This window comes from Gymnodraco acuticeps, unplaced genomic scaffold (assembly GCF_902827175.1).
Source record: "Gymnodraco acuticeps unplaced genomic scaffold, fGymAcu1.1, whole genome shotgun sequence".
NCBI classification, from domain to species: Eukaryota; Metazoa; Chordata; class Actinopteri; order Perciformes; family Bathydraconidae; genus Gymnodraco; species Gymnodraco acuticeps.
In genome coordinates, this window is record NW_022990594.1 from 281259 (window position 1) to 299543 (window position 18285).

At 42.3% G+C, this 18285-nt stretch overlaps 1 protein-coding gene across 1 annotated transcript; it reads left to right on the forward strand.

Moving 5' to 3' along the window:
* The first annotated feature begins 10804 nt into the window (after window positions 1-10804).
* On the forward strand, window positions 10805-16809 carry LOC117554399. Its single transcript, XM_034228822.1, has 5 exons — window positions 10805-10821; window positions 11322-12392; window positions 15030-15088; window positions 15573-15850; window positions 16610-16809. Exons 2-5 carry the CDS (start codon window positions 11487-11489, stop codon window positions 16807-16809), a joined length of 1443 nt encoding a protein of 480 aa, XP_034084713.1. The 5' UTR covers window positions 10805-10821; window positions 11322-11486.
* The last annotated feature ends 1476 nt before the right edge of the window (window positions 16810-18285 follow it).

Below are 18285 nucleotides of genomic sequence, written 5' to 3' on the forward strand. Positions count from 1 at the left end.
TCAGACCCTCTCCAAGTCACCCTGTAGGTACGGTCTTTCAGGTATGAGGTGAGGAGGGAAAGTGCAGAGCCTGAAACTCCAAGTTTTTTGGAGAGTGCGAAGGAGGATCTGATGATTCACCGTGTCGAATGCAGCAGACAGGTCCAACAGGATGATGACAGAGGAGAGGGATGCAGTTTTGGCAGTGTGCAGTTCCTCCGTGACAGCAATGAGAGCAGTTTCTGTGGAGTGACCTGCCTTGAAACCAGACTGGTGCGGATCCAGAAGGTTGTTCTGATTGTGATAACAGGAGAGTTGTTTAAAGACAGCGCATTCAAGTGATTTAGACAGGAACGGGAGGAGAGAGACAGGCCTGTAGTTTATAACATCAGACGGGTTGAGAGTGGGTTTCTTTAGGAGAGGGTTTACTCTTGCCTCCTTGAGACTGTTTGGAAAGTGACCAGAAGTTAGAGAAGTGTTGATGAAATGGGTGAGAAATGGTAGAATATCAGGAGCGATAGTCTGAAGGAGGTTTGAAGGGATAGGGTCCAGAGGACAGGTGGTAGGGCGGGCAGAGGTAATGAGGGTAAGAACCTCACTTGGAGAGAGAGGGGAAAAGGAGGTAAGTGTGTTGGTGGAAGGAGGGTCTGGTGACCCAGCGGTGAGTAAAGGTGAGTCAGAAAAAGAAGAGCGAATATCATCAACCTTTTTTTTCAAAGTGGGTAACAAAGTCGCTTGACAGAAGTGAGGAGGGGGGAGGAGCTTTTGGAGGGTCCAAGAGGGTGGAGAAGATGGAAAATAGTTTTTTAGGATTGGAATAGGAAGATTGGATCTTATCTTGAAAGAAAGTGCTTTTTGCCTGAGAGATCGAAGCAGAGAAAGAGGAGAGGAGAGCTTGATAGGTTAGGAGGTCGTCACGGTGTTTGGATTTCCACCATTTCCGCTCTGCTGCCCTAAGGACGGTTCTATTAGCACGCAGTGCATCATTTAGCCAGGGAGCAGGAGGGGACTGACGAGCCTGCCGAGATGTGAGAGGACAGAGCGAGTCCAGAGTGGATGAGAGAGTAGAGAGGAGAGTTTCTGCAGCAGAGTTTAGAGGCAGGAGTTGGAACGAGTCAGAGGAAGGGAGGGCTGAGAGCACCGACGAGGCAAAGGTAGAGGGGGAGAGGGAGCGAAGGTTACGGCGGACAAGTGCAGGATGAGAAGAGATTAGTTTGTTATGTTTGGAAAGGGATAGAGAGAATGAAATTAAGAAGTGATCGGATGTGTGGAGCGGGTTTACAGAGAGGTTAGAAGTAGCGCAGTTCCTTGAGAATATGAGATCAAGGACATTGCCAGCTTTATGAGTCGGTGGGGACGGAGACAGTGAGAAAGCAAAGGCGGTTAACAGAGATGTTAGTTCGTCTATCTTCCCCGTCTGGAGGTTGAAGTCTCCGAGAAGTACAGCGGGAGGGCCAGTTTCAGGGATGTGTGAGAGGAGATTATCTAATTCCTCCAAGAAGTCCCCCAAGGCGCCTGGTGGACGGTAGAGAACAACAATGGTTAACTGTATAGGATGGGTTACTGTGACGGCATGGAATTCAAAGGTGGAAGGAGTGAAGTTAGGTAGCTTGAAGAGGGAAAAGCTCCATTTGGGAGAGAGCAGGAGACCAGTGCCACCTCCTCTGCCAGTTGGTCTGGGTGTATGGGAGAAGGAATATGCAGTGGAGAGAGCTGCTGGGGTGGATGTGTTGGATGGAGTAATCCACGTCTCAGAGAGAGCAAGGAAATCCAGAGACTGCAGGGAGGCGTAGACAGAGATGAAGTCAGCCTTAGGAACAGCTGACTGGCAGTTCCACAGGCCACCTGAAACTAGATGTTGGATCTCAGTGGAGCATGTGGGATAGATGAGAGCCGGCCGGATTATATCGATTACGAGATACACGGGGCCAGTGATAATTGCGAGAAGACACATAAACAGGAATGGAGAAAATACACATGATTATAGCATGAGGGGCTAAACAACCAAATAAAATAAAACAAAATAAAAACACCAGCGATACTTAGCTCAATCAAAGTAGGATTTGCCTCCTCTTTGCCTCCCTCGTGACTCCCACAGGACTCTAATGTCTTAGCCTGTCTGACGCTGAAGCTGACGCTCCAGGAAAGTGCTACCTAAAATGGACACCTGATTGCTGAGTTCTCACAGCTGTGGGGCAACGTCCTTTTAATTAGTTAACTGCAGCTGGTGGCCCTCAAAAGGAAATCTAGACTGGCTTCCTCCTGATGTGTTATTGTCTTTTAAGTCAATTACATTAAACCCTAAATTATAAAGTTATGAGTTTAACCCTTAATACAGTTACACCTACTCAATAAAGCTCTTAGTATTCTACAAATGTTTAAATCAAAGTTAACCCTAGTAGTCAGTTAGTTCACTTTTAAGGTTTCAGTCAAATGACTTTTCCCAAGTTTCTGTCTGACAGATGCTGTAGCGGTTTTGAGTTTTTAAAAACACAATTCCAGTCAGATCAACTACAGAGCATTGATACAGAGTACACACACTGAAACAGAGAAGTCTACAAACACAGTGTTACTCACACAATTCTAGAAGTCTCCAGTAGCTTTCTTGTCAAAAACGAGTTGCACACATCCAGAAATATCGAAATATCGTTTCCCACAGTGTGACATGTATACATAAAACAAAACAAAAAGGGCCTAGATAAACGTGGTATACATTAAACAAAACAAAAAGGGCCTAGATAACCGGGGTATACAGTTTAAAATGTTTTTTTAAAGTGTTCAAAGTGCAGTTTCAGTGCAAGTCAGTTGAAACGATCTTAAGTTGGCGTGACGTTGAAGTCGTGCGACCCTACTGCTGTACTGGCTTGTAGTTCGTTTATAGCATAACGTTAGCATTTCGCTTTTGGCGACTAGATTTATGATTACAAAATTATAAAAGTAGGGTAGACATGTGGAGATTATCCGGCTGAACAAAACGTGATCCCTCTCTTAAATGTATGTCAACCACAGACCTTATTTCGAGCTATTTTCCAAAATCCTATGCACAATTTGCATTGGTTTTTGACGAAGGAACCGGAAGAAGTTTACTTCTGGGTTTTACGACGCGTCACTGCGGTTCTCTATAGTGGGGAGGGGCTAACCCACGTGGTTTGGATGACGTCACACATCAGGATAATGTGCGTCAGTAGTTGCAGGAAAGTGCAATAGAGTCTGTATGCAGACCACAGCAAGGAGGCGGATCCTAAAGGGGGTGGATCCTATAGGGGGGGGGGGGGGGCGTTTCCTAAAGGGTTATGAGCCCCGCCCCCCACGTATTTCTTAAAGATATATGACGCTCTGTTTCTCATTTATTTTAATGCTTTGAATGAATCATAAACGAACTTTGAAAAATAATAATTATAATTAATTTGCATAAAGAATGAAGAGTATACAACCCACAGAGAAGACAAATTAATTGACCTATTGACAGATCATAATGAATACAGAGTCAGAAGTTGAAGTTACTGTCCTGATGTGTATCATTCATTTGTTCATGTTGTGTCTGGTGGTAAGATTAATTAATTAATTAACGTATTTATTATTTTTGAAACATTACAATACACATCAAAAACTAAACATGAAATGTATAGTACATACCAATACATTGTACAAAGGAAAATATATACAGTACATACAAAGAGTAAAGTCTTCATTAAACATAAACATTTTATTGGGTGTTCTAATTCAGCAACCACAACATATGTGCCCAGATTTCATTATCTCTGACTTCATCAACCAAAAGATCAATTTTGATATTTAACATGAACTCAGAAAGAAAAACACACTGTCTGCCTTACACAACTTGTGTTGGTCATCTTTGAATATCATCCAAGTTTTGTAGATGGACAATTTTGCTATTATTAGTATAAGGTTTACACTATGCTATATATTTCACTATGGGGTGTGTTAAGACACAGAATGATATTTGGCTATTTGTGTAAATTCCACTTTGAACAGAGACAAGATAAGGGCAGCAACTTGAGTTGCCCAAGCATTGACATGAAACAAACATAATGGTCTGTCTCCTCTGTGACCAAACAAACAGCACATAGAGGAGTAGGGACAAGCTTCCATTTGTACAGGTTTTACATATTTGGAAGAATGTCATGTAATATTTGAAAATTGAATTCTGGCAATTGACCCTCTGGAGAAATTGTCTGTAGCTGCCATACATTATTTGACTTGCTGTTTGTCAACCACAGCTTCCCAGTACGTCTGTATGTATAATGTCTGCTTATATTGTTTTACAATTACATCCTGTCAGAACCATGTGTACATTGTCAATGTAATCTTATTCAAAGGAAGAATCAGAGCATAATAAATGAAGCGGTAATACACTAATACTTGCTTGCACCCAATGTCTGATGCATTATGAACATTCTTATAATGTATTATAATCAGCTTATAACACTGTATAATTATAGTTATAAGAACTAATTAATGCTCATAAATGAACTAGTTGATGTGGGATTCAACAATAGTAGGACTCAAGTGTCTCCATTCTCTTATGTAGGGTGTGAGCTTGCTTTACTGAACAGGACTATGAAGCACAGCTTCCCAGTATGTCTGTACGTACAGTATGATGTCTGCTTGTATATTGTTTTACAAGTACATCCTGTCAGAGCCATGTGTACATTGTCAATGTAATCTTTGGGTTTTTCTTCTATTATTTAGAAGCAGGAGCCATTTTTTAGGGATTGCCTTTCTAATAATGAATAATTCACTTACCCAATTCCTTTTATCCTGAAGCTTATGGCATATCTTTAATGCAAATTATACCTGAGTCAATCCAATGTTGATACATTAATGAATTTCCTCTAAGATCCGTTATATACTTAGATCCACAAATGGTCTGGTTTCCAACCTCATCTCCTGTACGGCTCCTTTAGTGTTCCACCCCCTGCTTTCTGCCAGCTAGCCCATCTTTGAATGGGCTAGCTATCAACACATTGATAGAAAGAAGTAATCCCTGTTAAAATCAAGGTCTTTTCTGAATCAATTGAGAAATAGTTTAGGCAATAGCTTCCAGTCCCCTGATGTTGGGTGATTGATCCATAATACGCTTCAACCAACCATAATGAAGTGCTTCTCTGTGAGATAAAAATATATAGCATTTTAAACCCTGTCTCATAATCTCCAGTGATAACTGATCTTTTTCAATTGTTTGCCTCTTTCCAGACCAAATAGTCTAGGGGTAAGATGAATAACTTGGCTTTGGATAAGTTGAGCCTATAAATAAGGGATAATACTGTACCGTACACCACATGGCTTTAATAAATACATATTGTTTATGAGGAGAGAAAAGCTGTGTTTTTCATCAACGCATATATGGAAAGGAAGTTACATCAACACACATAAGATAATTGCATAACACAAATTCCCCTTAAACCTTCATCTTATTCAAAGGAAGAATTAGAGCATAATAAATGAAGCGGTAATACTGGCTATGCATCATACTTATAATGTATTATAATCAGCTTATAACACTATAATTATTGTTATAGGAACTCATTGATGCTCATAAATGAAGCAGTTGATGTGGGATTCAGCAGTAGTAGGATTCAAGTGTCTCCATGCTCTTGTTCTGAAAATTATGTAGGATTTAGAAGGCGTTTTTAGAATCGGCTATACAGTTATACAGAAGGACGAGAGTTTGCTCTGAATAGGAAGTGTTTTAAGGAAGATTTCAGAACCCATGGTGTAGGACTAAAACACATACACGCATATTACAATCACTCACTTAGACTGGTCTACAATGTGTTAAAACAAGAGACACAGATCAGTGTCCCTTATGGGGTTAATTAGGGTTAGGCTTGGGGCTAGGGGTAAAGATAGTTTTGAGGGAACATAGAGCTGACCGTAGGTACGCTCCCGTGTATGACAGTGCAAAATGTTTGCCTATTCTTTGACTGCTGTTGTCTGTTATTCTGTGTTAAAGTAGTAATAGTCTGTCCTTTAGCACAGTTACATATCTGCCCGGTACAAATGTTTAAGTGAACAGCTTGACCTGTATCTGTTTTTGTGTACTTGTCTAGGCGGATGATGTGTCCCTTCAAAATGTGGCAGGCAAGACAGTTTTCTGAATCTTACATCAATGATTGCTATTAAAAATCATTGGTATCTGAAACATTAAAATACAAGGTTATTTAATTTTCAACAGTGTAATAGAATCAGACCATACGATTTATCAGCATCCTGGGCTGTACAAAGAGCAGTTAGCACTGTTGAAAAAGGACAAATATATGAGATAAGTATACATTTTGTATAACATGTAAAGCCTAGAAACACAATATTTGTATGCACAAATTACTCAAGTATAAAGACATCAGCCCATTGTGTCCGATGACAGCGGAAGGAGAGAGGAAGGCGTAACTCCTTTTCCCCGCAGCGTTCCATAACTTGTTGGAGTAGATATCTCTGCTCCGCGCCGATCCTATATGAGTTTGCTTTAAAAGAAGGAAAACTCAAAACAACCAGGACGAGGGTTAAACAATAATCTGTTTTAATGATAAACGGTAAGAATACATTACACTTTCAAAGGGGTGGGTGTCACCCCCACCCCCTGCTCTGGTCCAAATGCCGGGAGAACCTCATCGTCTTGACGGCAGCAGGAAAGAGAGAGAACCCAAGGCCGAACAGGCTTTCATACAAGAATAAAACAGGAGGGGTTGGGTCAGCTGGTCATCTTTTCAGGTCATCTCATTGGGAGATGCAAAAGATGCTGTGTCACAGTGAATCAGCGCGTGCCAGCAGAGAACCCGCAAACAGTCTCAGTTTGAAGCAAAACACATCTGGCGTTCGCTGTCTCATATTTCTGCAGCCTCCCCCACAGAGCAATAAAACCCTGTTTACTCCAACCAGCCCAGAATGTTTATAGCCCTTTTACTCCTCACATTTATGAAAGGATAAAACAGAGAAATCAATATAAAACACAAACACCCGTATAATTGAGCAGTTATTATACAGCCTTATGGCTCCTGTAATGCATACACACATGAATATATAAAAACACAAGTACAGGTATCGTTTTGAGCAGTAATCCCATCTGGCTGCTGCAATTGACACACTTCTTCCCCAAACATCTTTAACGCACACACATCTTATCATGTAGCTTATCACACAACAGTCATATGTTTTCCTTTATGAAAGCCATACTTGTTGGGGTTTAACAGTCATCATCTCATGACCTCCTCAGGACCAGCTAACCAACAAAGCTTAACTGTCCTCATACCCCCAGGCCATCTCTGAACTTCCCTCCACCCGAAGTCAGCTCACCCAGAATCAGAAGGACCATTGTCTCTCTAATTGTGTGTGACCCAATCGTCTCCTGCTCTTTAGGAGTCTTGAAATGAACGCACATACATTTCTCTCATTAACTAACACTTAACATCCCATATATCAGGTGACATAAAAATGAATATACCAGAATTACGCTGTATTAAACTTTTTGCCATAACACTTTATTTAAATTCTTCAAACTTAAGCATTGGTCTGTTTATAGGAAAACATATGCAGCACTGTGCAGTTGTGGAGGATGCAGGACTTAAACATAAGTATGATTAAAACGAGCTACGCCATTACCCTCTCGACAACAAATAAATTATTATTATTAACAGACAGGACAGACGTGACTAGAAACTCTCAAGTAAACACGTGGCTCATAACCCTTTAGGAAACGCCCCCTATAGGATCCTCCCCTTATAGGAATCGCCCCCTGCCTGCGGTCTGCATCCAGACCCATCTCGGAAAGTTAGGCCGTCTTAAGTTTCGTATTGTGTGCGTAAATGAACGTGAGTGTTTGTCCACAGTGCTGTCTGTTATGTTGTTCTACACTTTATTATTATTGTGATAACTTCTGTGCCGATGTGGCTTAATGCAGTCTCCGTGCTCATGTGATCGGTGCATGCTGCGTGCATGTTTATTATGGCTGCTCATTAAGTCACTCGTCTAGTGAGTCGGCACTCCTGTCTCAAAGTTAGGTGTATGTGTATATGGTGTATATACAGGGGTGCACATAACTTTTTTGCCCGGGTTCTCAAAGGAGCACCTGGAGATGTTGCTTGGTGCTCATCCTTAAAATGAAATAAACCGTAACTTTTGAGGGGGTCTTGACTTTATTTGCCAGACACACGGCACTGAACACACATGCAGAGGTGAACACAGAACACACATGCAGAGGTGAACACAAGACAACATTAGCACGACCAGTTATCCTACAAACTGTCATCACTACCCTCCTGACTGTTCTCCTCACTGTCTTCCTCTCTGTCAGACATGGTAGCTGATGATGTAGGCCTACTACTTTCTCTCTGGTTGAGTCTGTGATTAGCTGCTTGCATCCACAAGTCAACAGCTGGGTTTGGGTCGAAAGTCTCTGTTGTCATCTTAGACAAGTGGATTTAATCAAATAAGTATGTGAACATAACCAATAACCTACCATAGCCAATAACAAATTAATGTAACTTGTTTTATTTATGTTGTTCATTCATATCTTATTTTACCTTAACATTTATTTATTTATGCATTTTGTTTTATCTCTCCAGTTTTAAAAGGATATTTTTGGTTACTGTCCTATAGTATACATTGGAATGATTTCAAACCTGTTTATCCCAATAATTATAAAGGAGAGCCTTGGAAATATGTGTTTACATAAATTGTGACCAAACCGTTTGAACTTAGACTAAAGTTAACTATCTAAACACTCAGAGTCCTTACCTCACTGAGCTGTAGTATCAGCCTCTCAGTCTGACTGGAGAGAACTCTCCCTCCACATTATTGTAGAAACATCTTCTTCTTATATCCGTTAAAGCAGCTAGCACCAGATTCTAATAACAACAGCGCCGGTACCGGTGCACCCTCCCTCTCTCTCTCTCGCTCACTCGCATTTTGGCTATGAGCTGCGGGCGCCAGATTAGCCAACATCCCCCATTTTCATCACTTACAGCACCCATCGTACAGGGCAAATGAAACGTGTAACCGGGGTGCAAAGGGTGTACATTTACTTAATTGTGAATATTGTTACATCAAGGCCTTAAATTAGGATGAGCCCCAACGGTCAAAAATGTTTTTTTCCCTCCCAGAGCTGCCAGCGCAGCGCCTCCACAGATCTGGCGCCCTAGGCGAACATCTATTACGCCAGAGCTACGGGCCGGCCCTGAGTTCATATCATAGGTTCATATGCAACTCGCAAATAAATTTCTCTCTCTTCTCTTTTCTCTCTTCTCTCTCCTCTCTTCTCTCTCTCTCTCAATGTTGGTACGCAAATGCGCCTTTTTTCAAATGACACGGTGCTCTTTTTTTGGCGGAGGTGCGCATGCGCACCAGTTATGTGCAGCCCTGTGTATATACACCGTGTTGAGTGGCACAGATATATTATTAATGTAATAAGATGTAGTTTATGTGGATACATGTTTATGTGGCGTTAAAGGTGAGATATTATGTGTTTACAGTTCATTTATTGCTCCGCTACTCGGCTACCGGAAGTAGCATGTCTGTAGCGTTTCACAATAAGAGCATCTGCTGCCGCTTTCCGCTAACCGGAAGTGGAACGTTATTCATTAGCGGTAGCTTAACTTTGAATCTCTGTGTTGCCTTGTAAAGAGTGTTTGACATGATATGTTAATGTGTTTATGATGATAAGAGAAGGGAGACATGTTGTATTATAGCTTGTCTAGATTATTATTTATATAGCGTTTGGCATTATTATGTATATCATTTATGTATGCATAAGTTATCTTATATTGATTGTATTTTGTTTATTTCCCTTGTAGGAAAAACCACACACAGACAAATATCTGTATGTCTGCTTAAATAAGTAAAGAAGTCAAGCCTCATCTTAGCTCCTCATTTCCTCTATTCTGGTCCTTTGGCCTTAAGTGGTGTTCTGGCCGACACACCTGGGTGAACCTAGTGATAGACACAAAACTAGTGCCAACACTGAGTTATCTCTAACGGCCCGTCCTCACAGCGGCGTGCGTTGACGCTTGGAGGTGGGCGTATCTGAAGCTTGGGGATTTTTTGCGAGCAACGCGACCAACAACCAATCACATGAATCTCCCGCCCCCGACATACAAAGCAATAACAATGTTAAAACTAAGTAAACTGGATATAAAATCCCCAAACAGGCGAAAACCTACCAGTTTCATCCACTGTCTCTGCCACCTCCCTCCATGCCTCGCTCCTCCGGTTTGTATCCCGGTAGATCAACAGAGACTGATCATACAGCACCGGGTGATTCACCACCACTATAATGAATTTTCCCTCAATTTTTTTGGAATATGAGGAAATGACCTGCGTAGTCTCTCCCAGCATACACGCGGTTTGATTGGCTAGCGCTTGTACTGGTAGATTTGCATAAACGGGATTTCATTGGCTGATGCCTCCGTCGAGGCGTCAAAAGTTGAACATTGCTCAACTTTTGAAGCCAGCAACGCTCCACGTCGCTTCCCAAAATGCAGTTCGGCTAAAAGTGACGTCAGTAGTTATACTCATGCCCAGGGGCGGACTGGCCATCTGTAGAATCTGGAAAACCACAGAACGGCCGGTGGACAAGGGCCGTTGACGGCCGGCCCTTTAATTTTTTTTGTTTAACGTCATAATTTAAGTTGCGCTTCCGGCCGACAGAGGGCGACAGCGGCCGCTAATGCAGTTGTGTGTTTCTTATCTGTCAAAAAATCACACACGAAGAAGAAAAAAGACCGGCCACACAGACGCCGCGGCAGACAGGGAGAATGACAAAAAATGGATACAAATAAAAGAAAAAGAAAAGAAAAAGGTGGGGCCGAGAAGGCAAGAGAAAAAAAGGTGAAGTCACTCGCAGGTAATGCTAATAACTGTCGCAAATTGACAGACCTTTTTGGCAGCAGCGCCGCTGCTACAACTACAAGCACTATCATCATCACCAGCAGCAGCTTAGAACAAGTGCATGATGAAGAGAATGATGAGGGCGCGATTTCATATATACAGCCAGCCTCCTGCGTTCATGAGGGACAGAGAGTTGAGCTGGTGGAAGAACCAGCTCAACTGGCACATGCAAGCGCAGGGCAAGAGCAAGAGGTGGTAAGTACTATAGAGAAGACAAGTATATTCAACCTAGTGTTTCCAGTTAGTGTGTGGTGTGTTGCTCATGCAAGCAATAAAATAAATACAACTGAGAGTAGGTGTAATAGACTATATTAAAAAAAAGTATAGATTAAACAAAAGCGTATTACTTGTCAACATTTAAGTATTAATTCAAGTAGTAGCCTATAGTATTATAAAAATAATTAACATTATTTTGATCATTAATTTATAATTGTCTATAGGTTGAGGATGGAACAAGGACTGAGGATGACAGCCACTCACACGGCAGCTCAAGCCTGAGGTATTTCCAACGCCCAAATTCCGACAATCACAGTCTCAATAGTTTTTTTTCCTATCACCCTCAGACCAAAACAAAATATTTGACAGTACAAAGACTGTTTAAACGCATGAACGGCACAGATAGAAAATGGCTCACATACTGTGAAGAGAACCACACATTGTATTGTGGAGTATGTTTAGCATTTGCCAAGCCATCTGAAAACAATCCCTTTGTAAGTGGCATGCAGGACTGGAACCATATCAGTCAGAGAGTAGAGGAATACGAAAGGACCATCATGCATAGAATGTGTGCGGAGGCCTACTTTTTGAGGGCATCCAAATCAGACATAGCCAGCCTACTACATGGATCCCAAGTAGTGGCCCACAGAGATCAAGTGAAGAAGAAACGGCAGGTGTTGGAACGTGTGGTAGATGTAGTAAAGTTCATAGGAAAGAGAGGACTTGGCTACAGAGGGAAGGAATATGAGGCAGCATACACTCTAGATGATGACAACATTGACCATGGGAATTTTCTAGAGCTCATCATTCTTCTTGGAAAATATGATGTGTGTCTGAAAGAACATATCACTGAGTGCACAGAAAAAAGTAAGAAGATGCACCAGTCACACTCACAGGCTAAAGGTCGGGGTTCTGCTGTAACATTCCTATCCAAAACAACTGTAAACAACGTCATTTCCACAGTGCAGAGGCTAATTCAGGAGACCATTGCAAAAGAGGTTGCTGAAAGCGGTATGTTTTCTGTACAAATAGATACAACCCAGGACATTACGTCCCATGAGCAGTGTTCTGTGATTCTGAGATACGTCACAGACACTGTCCAGGAAAGGCTTCTTGCAGTGGTCAAATGTGAAGCATCCACTGGCCAATATTTTGTCCAGATGCTGACAGATGTAATGGATCGTTTTGATTTGGATATCAGCAACTGCATCAGTAATGCTACAGATGGTGCATCCAACATGCAGGGTCAATATCGAGGCTTCTCCGCACTCCTGTCATCTAAAGTCCCAAACCATGTACATGTTTGGTGCTATGCACATGTGCTAAACCTCGTTCTGTCTGATACAACTGAAGTGTCCATAGCTAGTGGGTCCCTTTTCTCCCTCATGAATGACATTGCTGTGTTCATTCGCGAGTCATACAAAAGAATGAATGTGTGGGAGCATAAAAGCCAGGACACTCAACACAGTTGGAGAGACACGGTGGTGGGCTAAAGATGTAGCCTTGAAGAAGATCTTTGGCTCATTTGGAAAGCCAGACCAGTCTCTGTACATTGATGTCTTCATGACACTAAGTGAATTTCAAAGTCAGGCCAATTTGAAAACTGCAGTGCGTGTCAGAGCAAGAGGATTCCTAGAGGCGCTCCTGAGGTACGAGACAGTGTTGACTGCCCAGCTTTTCCTTCGGATTTTTGAAGTGACAACACCTCTTTCAAAATACTTGCAGACATGTGGACTAGATATCCTCTCTGCTCACAGGATGGTTCAGGACACTCAACATGCACTGATGAACATGACAAGAGATTTCATGACAGTGAAGACAGCTGCTGATACTTTTGTTGAGTGGGCAAATGCAAAACTGGAGGCAGAAGAGGACTGTGAGCTTGAGTTGGAAACAACACTTCCACTGAAGAGGAACAGGAAAAGGAAGATGATGGCTGGCGAAATGGCAAGTGATGAGAGATTGACAGATGCAAACAGGGCTTATGAAGTAGAGGTCCATAACCAGGTCCTGGATACTGTCACAGACAGTATCAAACGACGCTTCATGACCCACGGCACTCTGTATGCTGACTTGGCTGTCCTTGATCCAAGAAACTTTCCCCAAGTGTGTTCAGCAGAAGCTCTGCCTGACTCTACATTTCAAGATCTAAGCAAATGCTTGCTTAGGTTTGACAGCAGGGCAACTGCTGCAAATTTGCAGTCTGAGTTGAAGTGTCTGGCAGCCCAGTGGCCACGGCTTAAAATGTCTGCACTTGAAGAGTACAGAGTACGAATTTGCTCTGGTTGTTGTAGAGGAAACTTCTGTGTAGCTATGCAGTGGGAGTCACCGACTCAGGAAGGAGACACGGTAGGAGCAGTAGCTTTGATGTCAAACACATGATGGTTTATTTGGAGTTACGGCCGGAGGATTCACATCACAAGTCCAAGAGTCAGAGGTTCTGACTTCACGGTAGAGTTGCCACGTCAATTCTGGAGAGCCTCTCTCTTGCCAGCCCATCTAACTGGTTTCGCAGAGAGTAAACAACATATTTGAGGAGATAGCCTAAACAGTGTGGGAACACTGAGCTACTTGCGTCGGACACTTATGACCTCGAAGATTTCACCTTGGAGTCCACAAATACAGAGAAGGAAGTGTCCCAGTGTACCCACAACACAGACCATCTGTGACCCAGTATTGACCGGTCACAGAATGGGGACAATAACATTATTGGCTAAGCAGCCTGTGTCCTTAAAGGAGGTAAACAGACGTCAGGGTTGGTCCTGTACGTCACATCTTGGCGTCTATGACAATTATTTCCATAACAGTTTTGAGGAAGAAGAGACAGAGGTTTTAAACAAACAGTGCAACTCTTGTAAAGAATGCTCAATATGTTGCTACCAACTTCTGAAACGCTACAACCTCTTCACAGATGCCTATCAGCTCCTTGGTTTAGGATACAAGTTTCTTCTCACTCTGCCTGTGACACAGGTAGCTTGTGAGAGAAGTTTCTCTGTACTCAAGCACATCAAAAGCCGAATAAGGAGCACACAGTCACAAGAACACCTGGAAGCATTCATGCTTATGTCAACAGAAAAATACATCCTCATGTCCCTCGACAATGACTTGGTCATCGACAGAGTTGCAGAAAAAAGCAACTTACTAAAGAAACTGCTGATTCCCCAACATTAGGTTTACAAACCGCCTCAGACAATCTTGTTTATTTCTTTTAGGTGAGAATTATCCCTTAAACTGCAGCCTAATAAACAGCTGATTTGTGTGTGTGTACTGTCATATGATGTCCCATGTGTTAAGACATCTGAGGAGTGTCCTCCCTATTCTCTTTAGGGGAGAATTATCCGTTGAACCGCATAATAAACAGCTGATTTATAATAACTAATAGTACTGTATTATTTTATCTGATCTCTGATCCCCCCCCGTTGACATGACATGTGGCCGGACTGGGTCATATTCCAGAGCTGAATGTTAATCCCAGTCCGCCCCTGCTCATGCCACTTCAATCTCATTAGTATGCATAGAAAGTGACAGGTGGTGTGACAGGTCACACCTCTCCCTACTTAAGCCACGCCCCTTCCGGCGGATGTCCCGCCCCCACTTCCGGTTTTCAAAATAAAAAATGAAAAAATTAGAAAAATAAAAATGCTGCCCCTACCGGTCGCCCCCACTTCCGGTTTTCAAAATAAAATAACATGAAATTTAGCAACCATGAGAAAAATAAAATGCTGCCCCTACCGGTTTTACAAAATATTTAAAAAATGAATCACATTAGTATGCATAGGATCAATGTCCCGCCTCCTAACCACTTCCTGTGCCCCTAATCCTGTATACAGTATTGACTGTAACTTACAAATACTTGCAAATAACATGAAATATAGCAACCATATATTTAAAAAAAGTAATGTCAATCTTTCTAACCCCTCCTTGCTCTAAAGAGTTCCGTGAAAAGTTTTGTGAACAGTCTGGACATGTCTGAAGACAAGTCAGGACAAGTGTGAGAGAAATCATAAAACCCCCCGACATCCTCTACAGTCAAATGGCGGGCGAGGGGAGGGGAAACACACACACACACACACACATCCCCCGCCCCTCACCCCCTCTTCCGTTATGGGGGTTGGATAAATAAGAGCCAGTCGTCTTTGTCACTCTTCAATATTTTTCAAGTCGAGAGAAATGACAAAGAGACGTCTTGATATGGGGTTAATCTGCGAGACACCTGTGACAATTTACAGCCATCCGTTGGGTGCTCCAATCAAGAAAAGATTGCGGTTTGTATGCCGCCTCCAAACGCCTCCAACCGATGAACTTCAGGGAGAATGGACTCTGGAAAATGGCGATGTTTGGGGTTATGCATTCAACTATGTAGCGAATTAATTGCATTTCTACAACCTAAAGAAGGGGGAAATGTACGGACCACAGAGTGCTAAAGCTACGCTAACCTCGACAGATTGGGCTGTGTTAACTCTGGTGTCTTCCAGAGAGCTCCACCCCACCACTGGTTTGGAAGAAGGAGTGCATCAAGAAAACATAGTGGAACCTGAGGTGTACAAGATTTTTGCAAAGAAAAGTCAAGAAACGCAGACAGCAGGCGAGATCAAAAAAGAGTTTGCACCGCTGCCCCTCAAGGTGGAGGAAGAGGGAGGAGATATTTCCCCGCAGCCAGAAGTGAAAATAATCCTGTCAAGCACCGTATGGGAAACTAAAAGCGGACCCTCTGGGCGCTGGTATTACCGCTCAAGCCGTGTGGTGACGTTGGGTAAGGACCCCTCGGATGATTTTGTTTTGGAGTATTTCAACTCTACATGCGGGGTTTTCCAGACATCCTTGCGGGTGCCTCTGACTGCTTGGCTGAAAATGATTGATGAGAAATCTGTAAAGCTTAAAGAACTTTTTAAACAGAGTCAGACATCGATCGACATTATACTGGTGAAAAAGACCCTCACTTATGCAGACGACTCTGCCCCCCAACCAACATAACAAGTCCCACCCCCACCTCAACAGATCATTTAAAACGAAGGACCCCTCAAGAACGGTCTGTGATCAACAACCATGGATCTGAAAAAAACCAACTCTATCACCGCGAGCTGCAGTCTGGATCAAACGCCTACAGGACCGCCATCCTCACCAACAATTTGGACATCAGATCTCGACAACTATATGGCGGGTATTGATATCACGGGGTGGCTGGATATGCCTCAACCTCCATCTACTCCATCCGAGTCTCCAGGGGAATCAGCAGTAGTAGGCGTTGATATGCCATGCTATACTCGTGTTCCAGAGGTTGATGCTACAGAACGTGAAAGGACATCATCATTCCTGAATACGGTAAAAGCTGTTGTAGTTCATCTGCTGGATAGGGTCGTGCATCTGTACAGAAAGGAAAAATGTTACGGATGTCAAGTCGATCATCCCAGTCAAATGCAGCACGAGTGTTTGTTTCCGACCCAAGATTACTTTCTGGATATAAATTATGACGATGTGATAAAGAGACTGTGGACCGTTCGTTTCATTCCAGCCATTCGGGAGGCTCTGCACCAAAGCCAGCTTCATGTGTCAGAGAGGAGAGTCTTTGGAGCTACCGAGGCGATTCTGCACAATCTCAGAAACACCAGACTCTTTGAGGCTAAAATGGAGAAGATTTACGGCCAGCTGGTAGATAACGACGAGACCCGTCTGAAGACTATAAGAGCAGCTTGGGCCTTTTGGCAGCAATAGGAAAAACAAATGTGATACTTTTTCGTTAAAGTATGTTTTATATTTTGATCTGCTTGGAGAAAATGTTTTTTTTTTTATACATGTGTGACATATCAATAAAATGCTTTGCAAGAAAAACGTTTGTACTCATTACCTCAACGGGGTGTAACAGGAAACATGTCTGAGAAACATGCTATGCATAAAGTGTATTACACTCCTTCTAATCCAGGGAGTTTAGGAGGTGTGGATAAACTCCATAGAGCTGTACAGAATGAAATGGGTAAACAAATAAATGTAGAGAAAGTCAGAGAATATTTATCTGAGCAGGATGCATATACTTTGCACAAGCCGGCTAGGGTGCATTTTGTAAGAAACAGAGTTTTCGTACTCAGACCGCTGCAGCAATTTCAAGCAGATCTCTGCGATATGCAGTCGCTGTCCGAATATAATGATGGTTTTAATTATTTGTTAACAGTCGTAGATGTATTTTCGAAAAAAGCCTATGCTCAGGCATTAAAGAAGAAGACGGGTATTGAGGTTACCAAAGCCTTTGATACAATTTTAACACACAGTGAGATCCCTAAAAAGATACAAACAGATGCGGGGAAATAATTATTTAATAAAGTTTTTCAAAACTTATTGAAGAAAAGAGGTATTGCACATTATGCAACCGCCAGTGATATGAAGGCATGCGTGGTAGAGAGATTTAACCGTACGCTGAAAACTAAAATGTGGAGGTATTTTACAGCTAAAAACACTCATAGATATATAGACGTCTTACCCGAACTACTTGAAAGTTACAATAATAGTTATCACCGAAGTATTAAAATGACGCCACTGCAGGTAACCAAGGAAAATGAGGCTCAAGTGTTTCGGAATCTATATAACCCCTCCAGCCTTCGTAAAAAAGCTGCTGTCAAAATGAACTTTAAGGAGGGGGAGCTTGTAAGGATATCCAAATTGAGAGGAGTATTCGATAAAAAATATGAGCAGAGTTATACGGACGAATTATTTACGGTGTCTGAAGGCTTACCTCGGCAGCCACCTGTTTACAAGCTCAAAGATTATGATGGAGAAGAGATCAAGGGGACTTTTTATGAGAAAGAGTTACAAAAAGTGAAGATAACTAATGACAAGGCTTTTCAAGTCGAGAAAATTCTAAAAAGGCGTGTGGTGAGAGGGAAAAAACAAATGTTTGTATCTTGGCATAATTGGCCCGAAAAATTCAACAGCTGGGTTGATGCTGGAGAAATCAAAGATGTATAAAAGCAAACAGAATCAACACTCAGTCCTTCATTACAGCCATGGAGATAAATGAAGGGTTCTACATTACGCTGCCGTCTAATGCCAGCCTGGAGGTATTTCAAAACAATACAAGCTCTAGCTATCAGGTGAACCTAGCACAACCTTTACACTTGGATGGTTCGTGGCAGGTCGCCCTGACAGAAATATCATACCCACACACCTGGTATAACTTACCTACGGAAGCAGCCTTTT

What these genes read in the sequence shown, in the direction of transcription:
- LOC117554399 (XM_034228822.1), top strand. Translation starts at nt 11,487, where the DNA reads ATGAACGGCACAGATAGAAAATGGCTCACATACTGTGAAGAGAACCAC. An exon ending in CATCTAAAGTCCCAAACCAT is followed by an intron (nt 12,393 to 15,029) that starts GTACATGTTTGG and finishes CTTGCTCTAAAG; the next exon opens with AGTTCCGTGAAAAGTTTTGT. An exon ending in GAAGACAAGTCAGGACAAGT is followed by an intron (nt 15,089 to 15,572) that starts GTGAGAGAAATC and finishes GGTGTCTTCCAG; the next exon opens with AGAGCTCCACCCCACCACTG.